The sequence below is a fragment of the Lemur catta genome, chromosome 4 (assembly GCF_020740605.2).
Source record: "Lemur catta isolate mLemCat1 chromosome 4, mLemCat1.pri, whole genome shotgun sequence".
Classification (NCBI taxonomy): Eukaryota; Metazoa; Chordata; class Mammalia; order Primates; family Lemuridae; genus Lemur; species Lemur catta.
In genome coordinates this window covers 69,354,187-69,366,318 of record NC_059131.1, presented here as the reverse complement: position 1 = coordinate 69,366,318, position 12,132 = coordinate 69,354,187, and the positions used below count along the sequence as shown (strand labels likewise).

Sequence of the window (12,132 nt, the reverse complement as noted above, 5' to 3'; positions counted from 1 at the left end):
TAAAGTCAATATTCTAGCATTGATTAAAATTGCCAAACCTTAACCTCTACCCTAGAAGTAGCATCATACTCATTTCTCAGTTGCATCTGGGTACTGTAAATTACAAGTAGATCATATCACTCTACATTTCAAAAATAAAACAGGAAATTCAATGGAACCTTCTGTTTCTCGTGGAGTGTAACCTCCTGAAGGGATCCCACCAAGCCAGCAGCACCATCAGAAGACCATAATTCAGAGGCTGGCTGCAGCTGGCGAAGCTGAAGGTTCAAAGCATTAGGGTGGTGCTTGCAGTGGTCTCGACCGAAAGGAACAAATTCCTGTAAATCTCCGGCTGCAATCATCGTTGCCCTTTCTTCATAGAAGTTCGACATGGGTTCCAAATATCAACATTATTTCTGTATGAATTCAAACACATTCTGGTCAGCTTCTAGACTCAAAACCAGAACAAAAATACCATAAGCATTTACATAGATCATTAATCCTTAGATGACTGTCAATCCTATCATATTGTAGGTACATAAGTAATTACAACATCAAAGGGCCTTCCAGGTTTGATTCTATTGGGCAATTGTGGTTATTGTCACATTTTAGTTACCACATTTTAGTTGCAGACTGACAAACAGACAGTTACCACTGCAGGAAACCACTGAGTTGAGACAAATAATTATACCCTCCCACAATACCTATCCCATGTTTCTTACTACTCTTCACTAATTTTCCACAATTCATATATAAAGTATTTAGACAAGTTGTACCTTATAGTCCCATAACTACATGGCTTCTCAACATTTAAGGTCATTTCTGTTCAGATGCTGGAACTTCACTTGAAAAGCATGCCTAAGGGATCACTGGCATAATGGAATAAAGCAAACCAAAAAACCCACTTATTTCTCTAATTCATCAGAAGTTGAACTACTGCTTTCAGCTGACCAATCCACAAAAGACCTAATAAGTTATCAAATGTCATAAGTAGCTTTGACAACTCAATCCCACCTAAATACATAACTCCAGATCAATTTTCCAATATCAATTATCCAAACGCAGGGAATCAAGGCATGAATAATTCTAGCCATGGAATAGTCATGCTTATAGCAGACTGAAGAGTCCTAGTTTTTAATTAATATAATCCATTACTATATAGTTTACTGCTGCAAAGATGTGGATGAAGTATGGGTGGAAACATGCTGCTGTACCTCCCAAACATTTCTACACACAGTAAGTGGCAGATGGTAAAATTCTGACACTGTATAATGAGGTATATGTGGGTGCCAGTTTTGTCTATGAGACAACATCTACAATAAAAACAGGATTCATGGCATCACATTTAAGCGGCAATCCTCAAACATAGAAATCAAAACATCTGATGTCAGCACTACAATCTTTGAAGTGAAACAGCACTCAAGATTAACAGAGTTCAATTAAATTTGACTTAGACTTCTCATCTGAGGTCTTCTTGGCATCAGTTTTCTTTGCTGCACAAAAACCTCAAAGTCTGGATAGTACCTATCCCACTCCTTTAGACTCGCAAATTTTGGTGCGAATTAACGTTATTCCTGAGATTATTATAAGGTCACAAAATAGGACACAAGTTTTTTTTTTCTTCCTGCTAGAAATAAATCAGTATTGAAAACACTTGAACTTGGGACATAACTAAAAAAATGCCTTACAAAACAACGAAATTCAGCTGGTCTTCCTATATTCTATCCAAAAGGATAAACATTAAAGAATTTGCGACTTTATCCAACTTTAGTTGTGCAATATTGTAACGTTATTTTCTCATAACTTTGAGAGAAAAATACAGAATGATTAAAGATTATTTTCACAGCGCAGTATCTTTTTGTACTGATTAAGGCAACACATTTAATACTTTTACAGCGCCCCAAACTTTCATAAATGTTTTTACTTGTTAGGGGTAACTTAAGAGCTACACATAAAAGCACCATATTAAATTGATATGCTACAAAAGAAAATACCAGCATTAATTGCTAGAAACAAAACCTGCTCTGCCAAAAAAAAAGGAGACCCAAATGCAAACACAGAAGGGACCTTGAGATGAGCCTCCACAAAAAGACAGCGCTTCTTCAGCCTCTTTAACGGGCGGTGTAAACAACAGACTAAGAGACTGGGCCTCAGAAAACCCGTTCAGGGGGTCTGGGGGGCCAATCTAGAAGCTGAGGCCACACGTGAGATGCCGCGTTTAGCTCAGAAAAGAGAACCGTAAGGAGAGAGCTGGGAAGGACAACCCAGCCCGCAGGCCGGGAGCCCTTTTAGCCCCCAGACACGCTCAGGGGCCGCCCCCGGGTTCCTAGCCTTCAGGGTCACGGGACGTGAATCGGGTGCGAGGGTCAGGGGGCGCGCGACACACCACCGGGCGCTTCGGACCCAGGCCCGTACCTGTGTAACTCGGGACGCGTCAGGCGCGGCGAGCCCCGGCTGCTCCCGGGAGGCGCAGGGGCCGAGGAGGCCCGAGGGCAGCGGCAGGGTCGGTCGCAGTGACACCTCGGTCGCAGCAGCTTCTCATCCCCTCTCCCTCCCCTATTCTGGAGGAAGAATGGGCAGCAGCAATAGACGCGACTGCTAATGGCAGGCAGGTGTGCGAGACGACCAAATGGGCGCATCCATTTTGGCTTTCCCGTCCTGCCTCGCGCCGGGGCGGGGCCTCACGAGGCGCGAGGCGTCCCTGCGGTCCTAGCGCCTGCGCAGTTGCGGGAAGACGGCGCCCGGGAGAACTTACCTGGTACTTAGATCGTCCTTACGTTTGGGGAGATTCCCCAAAGCAGAACTGTTTCTACGATGGGACCCTCCTGGCTTCCAAATTTGGCGTACAGATCATGTCACGAGGAGCCCGAACTGCCTCCTAACTCTGAGTGAGGTTTTCCTGCCTGGTTTTGCTTCTGCCTCCTGGCTAACATAACACGGGGAGTTATGCGCCTCCAGGCTAGGGGCTGGAGAGCGGGTTGCTGCTGGTTTTTGACTGTGTGCCAGTGCATTATAACCTTTGGGGTCCAGACCCTTTGAAAGTTGATGAACGGTATGAAGGCCTTCACAGAAACGTTGCTTGCAATTTCCAACATTCACAAACACTTCCCCAGGCGATTCATAGACCTAGGTTAAGAACCCCAGCTTTACCCGTCCCTCCCTGTCTGTGGGTTCAGCTGGGAACGGGAACACTTCCTTGGGCTCTAATTTCCCATTGTCTAGCATCTCTACATTAAAACTATTGACAGGTCTCCTGTTGCCTAAGAAATGAAGTCCATTTCTTTACCCAAGAATGTAAAGTTGACTTAAACTTTAGGTCTTCGCTTACATAATACTGAGATTCCCCATACACATTTTGCACCTAGGGATCTTGGTTCATTCTCGTCTCTTGGAACATCATCCTTTGGGGTGCCCCTTCTCAGAAGGCTTCAGTCCAACAGGAAGGAGCAGCTCTTAGAACTTTGAGTAGACCTGCCATTGACTATAGTCATTTACCTGAAACCAAAATATTCCCAGAATTCCCTGGCCTGAGGATACAAATGAGGTTAAAGTTGTGGGTTTTTTTAATTAGGTTTTGTCCTTTTTAAATTGTAACAGTTTTGGTTTTGGTTTTTTAATTTGTTTGTTTTTAGAGACGGAGTCTTGTTATATTGCCCAGGCTGACCTCAAACTCCTGGGCTCAAGCAATCCTCCAGCCTCAGCCTCCTGAGTAGCTGGGACTACTGGCATATGCCAAGCCTAGCTCACGTGAGATTAAATTAACAATCACATTTTATCTTATCTTTAACTTTTATCTGTTTTTTCCCACAGAGTCCTGGCAGCATACAAAAGGCACCTTTCTCTCCCACCAGGTCTTTCTAGGAGAATCTGCGTTGGGACCATACCTCAGATGCCTCTCCCAGCGAGTCTCACCCCAACTCTACTACAAATAGAAAAATTAGCTGGGTGTCTGAGGCGAGCGCCTATAGTCCCAGCTACTCCAGAGGCTGAGGCAGGAGGATCACTTGAGCCCAGAAGTTTGAGGTTGCAATGAGCTAATGATGATGCCACTGCACTCTACCTAGGGTGAGAGAGTGAGATTCTGTCTCAAAAAATAAATAAATTTAAACAAATAAAAAGTAAAAAAACTGCTGTTAAGAATTGGATATCCATATAGGAAAAAAATGAATCATGATCCATATACCATGCCATATTCAAAAATTAAAATGGACCAAAGACCTAAATGTTTCTCTGGAATTAGACTCTAAGATGGAAAAAAAGGGGAAAAAAAAAGACCTAAATGTTAGAGTAAAACTATAAGACACTTAAAGAAAACATAGGTGTAAATCTTTGTGACCTTGGATTAAGCAGTGATTTCTTAGATACGGTGCCTAAAGCACAAGGAACCAAAGAAGAAAACTGATAAATTAAACTTTATAAAAAATTTTAAATTTTGTGCTTCCAAGGACATAAAGGAAGTGAAAAGATAACTCACAGACTAGGAGGAAATATTTGCAAATCATATCTGATAAGAGTCGATTATCCAGAGTATGTGAAGAAGTCTTAAATGCAACACAAAAAGACAACCCAATTTAAAAATGAGCAAAGGACTTGAATAGACATTTCATCAAAGAGGTACAAGTGGCCAGAAAGCCTAAGAAAAGATGACTGGGTGTAGTGGCTGGTGCCTGTAATCCCAACTATGAAGGAGACTGAGGCCGGAGTTCAAGACTAGCCTGGATGATATAGTGAAACCTCATCCCCCAAAAAAGAAAGGTCCTACACTCCTGAAAGAAAAAAAAAAAAGAAAGCAAGAAAAGATGATCAACATCATTAGCCATTAAGGAAATGTAAATCAAAACCGCAGTGAGAGGCTGGGTGTGGTGGCTCACACCCATAGTCCTACCACTCTGGAGCCCAAGGCAGGAGGATGCCTTGAGGTCAGGAGTTCAACACCAACCTGAGCAAGAGTGAGACCCAGTCTCTACTAAGAATAGTAAAAATTAGCTGGGTGTAGTGGTGCATACCTGTAGTTCCAACTACTCAGGAGGCCAAGGCGAGAGGATCGCTTGAGCCCAGGAGTTTGAGGTTGCTGTGAGATAGGCTAACATCAAGGCACTCTAGCCCTGGTGACAGAGTGAGACACTGTCTCAAAAAAAAAAAAAAAAAAAACCCACACAGTGAGATGCCACTTCATACCCACTAGGATGACTGTGATCACAAAGACAATAACAAGTGTTGAAGGTGGCTCATATCTTTAATCCCAGCACTTTGGGAGGCCAAGGCAGGAGGATTGCTTGAGGCGAGAAGTTCAAGACCAGCCTGGGCAACATAGCAAGACCCCTGTCTCTACAAAAAATAAAAAAAATTAGCTGGCTGTGGTGACACACACCTGTAGTCCCAGCTACTCCAGAGGCTGAGGCAGGAGGATCGCGTCAGCCCAGGAATTTGAGTGAGTTATGGCTGGGCCACTGCACTCCAGCCTGGGTCACCCTATCTCAACAAAAAAAAAGAATAACAAATGTTGATAAAGATGTGGCATTACTGGAACACTTGTACATTCCTGATGGGAATATAAAATGATACAGCCACTTGGTAAAACAGTTTGACAGGTCCTTAAAAAGTTCAACATAGTTGCTATATGACCCAGCAATTCCACTCCTAGGTATATACTCAAGAGAATTGAAAACATAGTCACACACTTTTACATGAATGTGCATAGCTACCTTATTCATATAGCTAAGACATAGAAACAACCCAATGCCCATCAATTGATCAATGGATAAAAAATAATGTGGTGGGCAGGGCGCAGTGGCTCATGCCTGTAATCCTAGCACTCTGGGAGGCCGAGGCAGGTGGATTGCTCGAGGTCAGGAGTTTGAGACCAGCCTGAGCAAGAGCGAGACCCCGTCTCTACTAAAAATAGAAATAAATTATCTGGACAACTAAAAATATATATAGAAAAAATTAGCCGGGCATGGTGGCACGTGCCTGTAGTCCCAGCTACTTGGGAGGCTGAGGCAGTAGGATCGCTTAAGCCCAGGAGTTTGAGGTTGCTGTGAGCTAGGCTGATGCCACGGCACTCACTCTAGCCAGGGCAACAAAGTGAGACTCTGTCTCAAAAAAAAAAAAAATAATAATGTGGTGTATGAATATGATATAGTATAATAATGGAAAATGCAGCTATAAAAGGGAATGAAGTACATGTACAACATGGATGAACTTTGAAAATATACTAAATTTAAAAAGCCAGTCACAACCTGGTAGAAAGGAGGACAGATTCTTATTAAAACTATGCAAAAAAAAACCCTGTGTTTATGACAAGGGAAATGGGTAAAGACACTATGTATAATATTTAGCCAATATTAACCATTGTTCTGAGTGGTTTTGTAGACAAGGCTAATCAAGATGTCATTTATAACATCATTATTATATGTTTAACTTTATTAGTTTATAGTCTACATTATGATATTTTATGGGATTGCATTTTCTAAATTCTGAAGGATCAGTCTGTATAAGATATTTAAAGGATGTTTCATTCAAGTTTGAACAGGTATAACAGTTAAATTGGTGGCTAGAGATAAAGGAAAAAATATAATATAATCTATAATTACATCAAAAGCAGGTTTTGTGGCTGTTTCCTGGGTTACACAGTCTACCTTCATGATTTTGTCTCCTGGACTAAAGAACCTGTGTATCCTGCCTCAGTCCTTTAGTGCAGGTGACAGTGGACTGTGCTGGCAATGTCTGTTTATACTGGCAAGCCTGTACCTATGGTACAGTCCTCAAGTGCAGCTCTTCTGATGTTTGTTCCAGAAGGCCAATTACCCCTTAGCAAGCTAGGGCCCTCAAAAGCAGTTAATAGCTGGATTCTCCCTATTGTGTTACATGCGCTTTGTTTTATAGTTAGTACTTGTCCAGGCAGAGTGTGGCTCATGTTAGGGGCACAGCTTTTAAGATTTAATAAGACTTTATTGTTGGCACATGGAGCTCCCTCACATCTTGAACAAATTCATAGGAATATTTTGGGGACCTCCCTAATTTCTTTTGGGTGAAAAGAGAAAACCATGTTCTCAGAACCCTTCAGATTTTTCAGAAGGATCCAAGACTCGGGAGCAATCATCCCCTGCTCCTTCATTTGGTTGTTCCACCTCCTCCCTTCAGTTATCCAAACCAAACCAAGCCAAACTCTCCTAAAAGTGTCTCTTCTTTCTTCTCCACAATATATAAAACCAGCTAAAAATAGTTCCTCCAATCTTTGTACCCATTTGTTCCCCCTTATCAAAGGAATCAGAAAGATCTGTGTGTCTACACTAGACATCCTCAGATGGCACATATAATGATAAACTTTTGAGACCTATGTATTCCCCCAATTGAGAGACAGGGAGAGATACAGAGTTATAGACAAGCTATTGTAAAAGATTAATTACTATGCCTTACTTTAGTGAGGAAGGGAAAAGCCTTTTTTTTTCTTTTTAAATTTTCACATACACAAAAAGAACTACAAGTTTGGGTTTTACAACTTCAGCCATGGGTTCAAAGGAAATACAGAACTCAAAAACTCACCAGTCCAGCAGCAACAGACACACACACACACACTTACTCTTCTTCTTCCTCTTTTCCTTCTTGCTTCTTCCTTCTACCTTCTTTCTTCTTTCTTCTTCTGATATAATTGCATTCCTAGCAGAAAGCAAACAAGACAAATACCATAGAGAATGCCAGGAAATAATAGAGTGCCCAAAGTAGACAATCAAAAATTATTATCAATTGATTTGATAACCAGATAATTCCCAAGAAACTACAAGAGCCAGACCTCTAATTTTAGTATGTTGTTCAGCAAATGGGATCTCTTATAGGTACCATCTCCACTCCTCCAACAAACTATAAGGACAGGAAACTCATTTTGAAGATGATTTTGGCAAGTACAATAGAGTCCTTTTGCATGTACCATCTTAATTTCTCTAGAAGTGTTAATACAAAGGCAAAGCACTTAGATTGCTAGTATTTTGTTCAGGAAGCTAAATGGAATTGCTTACAAGCATCAAGTGCAATTTTTTGATAAGTTGTAAGTTCAGTTTCCCAATAAACTACAAAACCTAGACCTCTGTGCTTCTGGTATGTTCTTTAACATACTGAATGGAGTCTCCTACATCCACCTGCTCAATTTCCTCCAACCTTTAAGTGCTGGACACATGTACTTTCAGTGTGGTTTTGTGCTGACTTGAGACCCTTCTAAGCATCATTTCAGTGCCCCAGTGAAGTCTAATGTTTAGACATTTGCACATCCTACATGTTGTTCAGCACAGTGAAAGGAGTGTCCTTCCTACACTATCTCAGGTTTCCAAAAGCTGCAAGGGCTAGACACTGATCCCTCCAGTTTATTGTTCACCTCTCCAAATATAGTGTCTTACATGCTCCAAAACTTACATTTCCCATACATAGTTGATTGTGGTGATTTGAGCCTTTTAAACACACAATCTGACTTTGCCTCCCCCATCCCACATACACAAATTACCTGAGCTGGATATTAGTATTTCCAGTCTGTTGTTCAGCACCTGGAATGAGATGTCCTACATACTTCACCATCACACCCCAACAATTTCAAGAATTGGGCACTTGGCCTTCCAATATGTGGTTGAGCATGCTGAATGAAGTAGTAATACCATACCGGAACTCTCAGTTCCAGAACAAATTGCAAGTGCCAGACAGTGGAACTTCCATTGTATTTTTTCTCACAGTAAAAACATATACCATCTCATTTTTCTAACAAACTGTAATGCTTAGATACTTGGATTCCTCATACTTTTTAAGAATACCAAATGGATTCTCTTTCATGCACAAATGTAACTTCTCCAACAAACTGCAAAAGCTCAACAACTGGCCTTCTGTACCTTGTTCAAAACACTGAGAGGCATCTTTAAATGGGATGGGAGCTAGATAATTCTACTTCTGGTAAGTTTTTCAGCCTGTTTGATGGATTATCTTGCAAGAGAGTCCAAGAAACCACAAAAGGAAATATCTTTATTTCTCTATTGTGTTCATTGTGCTGAATAGAGTCTTGTACCATTTCTCTTTGCAACAACTATAAAAACTATTGTGCCAGGCATGGTGGCTCATGCCTGTAGTCCCAGAGACTCAGGAGGCTGAGGTAGGATAGCTTGAGCCCAGGAGTTGGAGGCTGCAGTGAGCTATGACCACACCACTGCACTCCAGCCTGGGCAAGGGAGCTAAAAAAAAATAATAAAATAAAAAAGCTATTGTGCTGTGAGGGTTAATTCCAGCAGGCCTGCAATTAGCCAGAGCTGTTTTGCTAAAGTTCCTGCACGGCACTGACCCCTGGTGAGGGCATGAAGCATACTGATTAATGATATTGCTTTTTAACTGTGGGTCTGAGGAGGTTCTGGGAGATTTGTACCAGATTGTCAAAATGCTTACTGAAAACAGTGAGATAGATGATTTGCACCTGGTCTCAGTGAGACCCCCCCCCCCCCCGACAGGACTTTGCTGTAGAGGCTGACTATGCCTTAGGAATATGCCTAGGTGGCCAGAAAAATGTAAAATCCTGATCTGAGCCTCCATTTGGGGCTCCACAGTTCCAAGGTGTTCCATGCATTTGCTTCCTGATCCAAGAGAAAAGGTGCAACCAACCACATTCCTTACAGAAGGGAGGACAGTGTACCCTGCCTCTGGCCTCTCTGGACCTTTTACTATAAGTAACCTTTGACTGAGATGTATGTTCCTACCTTACTGTTTTTGATATATTGTATCCTCCTCCTGTAACAAACTATAGATGTTGGACCTGGTGAGTCTTCTTTAGTAGTGGAATCCTATTTAACTCCCTCTTAACAGTTACACAACTGCACTTGTAAACTTGTGCTTGAGTTGATGTTTTGATTGGATCACATTATCTACAACATAGTCCCCCAAGGGGTATACACCTATACTCCCAGTATGTTGTTCAGCACATTGAATGTGGTCTCTTCTATGCACTGTCTATGTTACCCAAGAAACTGCAAGATGCTTGTACCTCCCTTAAGATTTTTGGCTTTCTGAGTTGACTTTCTTATGGGCATCATACCATTTCCCCAGCAAAGTTGAAGAACTTGGCACTTACATTTCCAACATATTGCTCAGCACACTGAATGGAGGACAAGAAGTCAGGAGCTTAGAAGCTGTGGTGTTGAACTGTTATTTATATGGTACTGAAACTACCAAGAATGGTGACAGGGATAGTGTGGAAGGAATGACCATGATGCAGGGACTTAAATCTTCAAGGAATGAGAGGGAGAGACCCAGGAGTCTATAGAGGGTTGCAGCAAGCAAGGCTGGCATAGTCTGATGACAAAAGATTCAAAGCCAGAGACTTTAGAGAGGAAGGACAGAGAATGGTCTTAAATCAGCAAGGAGAACTCCACATCCAGGCTCCAGGACAGGAGGGAATGTGAGTGTAGGAGGCATGATTCACCAGGGAAAACCAGGGTGCTATCACTGGAGGGCCATGGTACGGATGCTGGGTGGATGAGAGCCAGGGTGGTGCAGGCGTTGACTGGCACTTGGGTCCATGGGACAGGGGCTCTCTGATGGAGGTGAATTGTGGGTCCACATGGTAGACTAGAGGCAGGAGGGGGAAATGAATTATAGGCCATAGCTACAGACAAGGCTGAAGAAGATAGAGGGCAGGGGTACGAGCACAAAGAGGACCAAGGTGTGGGTTTAGAGTGGGGTCATTAGGGACTGAGTCTTTGCACATTTCCTGTGTGGTCTGACATTCTCCTATAGGGCCCTTCAATTGGAAGTCTCAAGTCCTGTCACATGCTGAACATGCTCGATTGTGACCACAATGCCACTTTATTTTGGTTACAGCCCTTCCACACTGACATCAGTGAGGGTATTCTTTCCTAGCCCCTGGATGAACACTCCTGCAAAAGGTTTGACATTCCCTCTTTTTATAATAAACACTAGGGCTCCTACTTTTAACACAGAGCCTTAGCTGATATGGGAGACACAGTAGGCACTGGAGTATGGGTTCCAGGTGACTGTTTCCTTGTTGAAGGTGCACAAATGTATCCTCAGAAATAACTGTATAATAGGGGTCTGGTGTTTTTTTTGTTTGTTTTTTGTTCACATTTCCCTTCACATATTTTGATCATGATTAATAATTAAGACATTAAATTGCAATGCCATTTAGATGTATGGCAAGTACAAAATTAATACTATAGAGAAGCTGATATCCCACATTGTTGCTAAGTTTTGGGATTTGTGGAAGTTTAAAAACAGAGCTGTAAATTCTTCAACACTTCTATCAAGAGGTTGGGGTCCACAGCTCCTCTCCGTGAGAGTGGAGTTGTGACTACTTCTACCAAGAAAATATGGTAAAGTGAAGCTATGTGACCTCTGAGGCTAGGTAATAAAAGGCCATGAAGCTTCCCCCTTGTTCTCTGGCATGCTCACTCTTGGAGCCCCGTGCTGCTATGCAAGACTTCCAACTACACCAACACCACCATGGAGAAGCCTCTTCAGATGCTCTGATCTGCAATCCTAGTCCCTAAGTCATTCCAGTGCAGGTCGGTAAGTGCACGAGTCTTTAGATCAGCGGTTAGCCAACCTTTTCTCTAAAAAGCCAGATTATATATTAATAGTTTTGTGGGCCACACAATCTCTGTCACAAGTACTCAATATGAATGGCTGTGTTCCAGTAACACTTATTTGCAAAAACAGGCCATAGGCCTATTGGCTGTAGTATTGCTGACCCTTGCTTTAGAAGATTCTAATCCCCAGCCACTGGAGCCTAAGGTCCCAGGCTGAGATCAAGGAGCAAAGACAAACTATCTCCCTTGTGCTCTGTCCAAACCTCTGATACACAGAATCCAGGAATCTAATAAAATGGCTGATGTTTTAGTCTCACTGTTTTTGGAGTGGAATGTCACACAACAATGGATAACTAGGATAGTGTTGTGTAATACAAGGCAGACCTCATTAAGAAAGTAAGATTTAAGCAAAGACTTAAAGAGGAGAGTCAACTGGGAAGTATGTGTCTCAGGGAAGAGCATTTCAGGCAGAGGGAACAGTCAGTGCAAAACTCTTAGGAGGAAGAGTGCCTGGTGTATGTGAGCAACATCAAGGAAACTGTAGAGCAGCTCTGCTGAGGTGCCCTGGCAATCTTGCACATCTCTA

The 12,132-nt window shown here is 42.3% G+C and overlaps 1 protein-coding gene across 1 annotated transcript in view; it reads right to left on the bottom strand.

Moving 5' to 3' along the window:
• Nucleotides 1-2,634, bottom strand: part of ANAPC1 (anaphase promoting complex subunit 1) — a 93,694-nt gene extending 91,060 nt beyond the window's left edge. Inside the window, exons 1-2 of the mRNA XM_045550083.1 lie at nucleotides 2,395-2,634; nucleotides 159-395 (exon numbers count right to left, since the gene is read on the bottom strand). Coding sequence (XP_045406039.1) covers nucleotides 159-371 — 213 coding nt within the window. The 5' untranslated portion in view covers nucleotides 372-395; nucleotides 2,395-2,634. The remainder of the gene's footprint in view (nucleotides 1-158; nucleotides 396-2,394) is intronic.
• Between the last annotated feature and the right edge of the window lie 9,498 nt (nucleotides 2,635-12,132).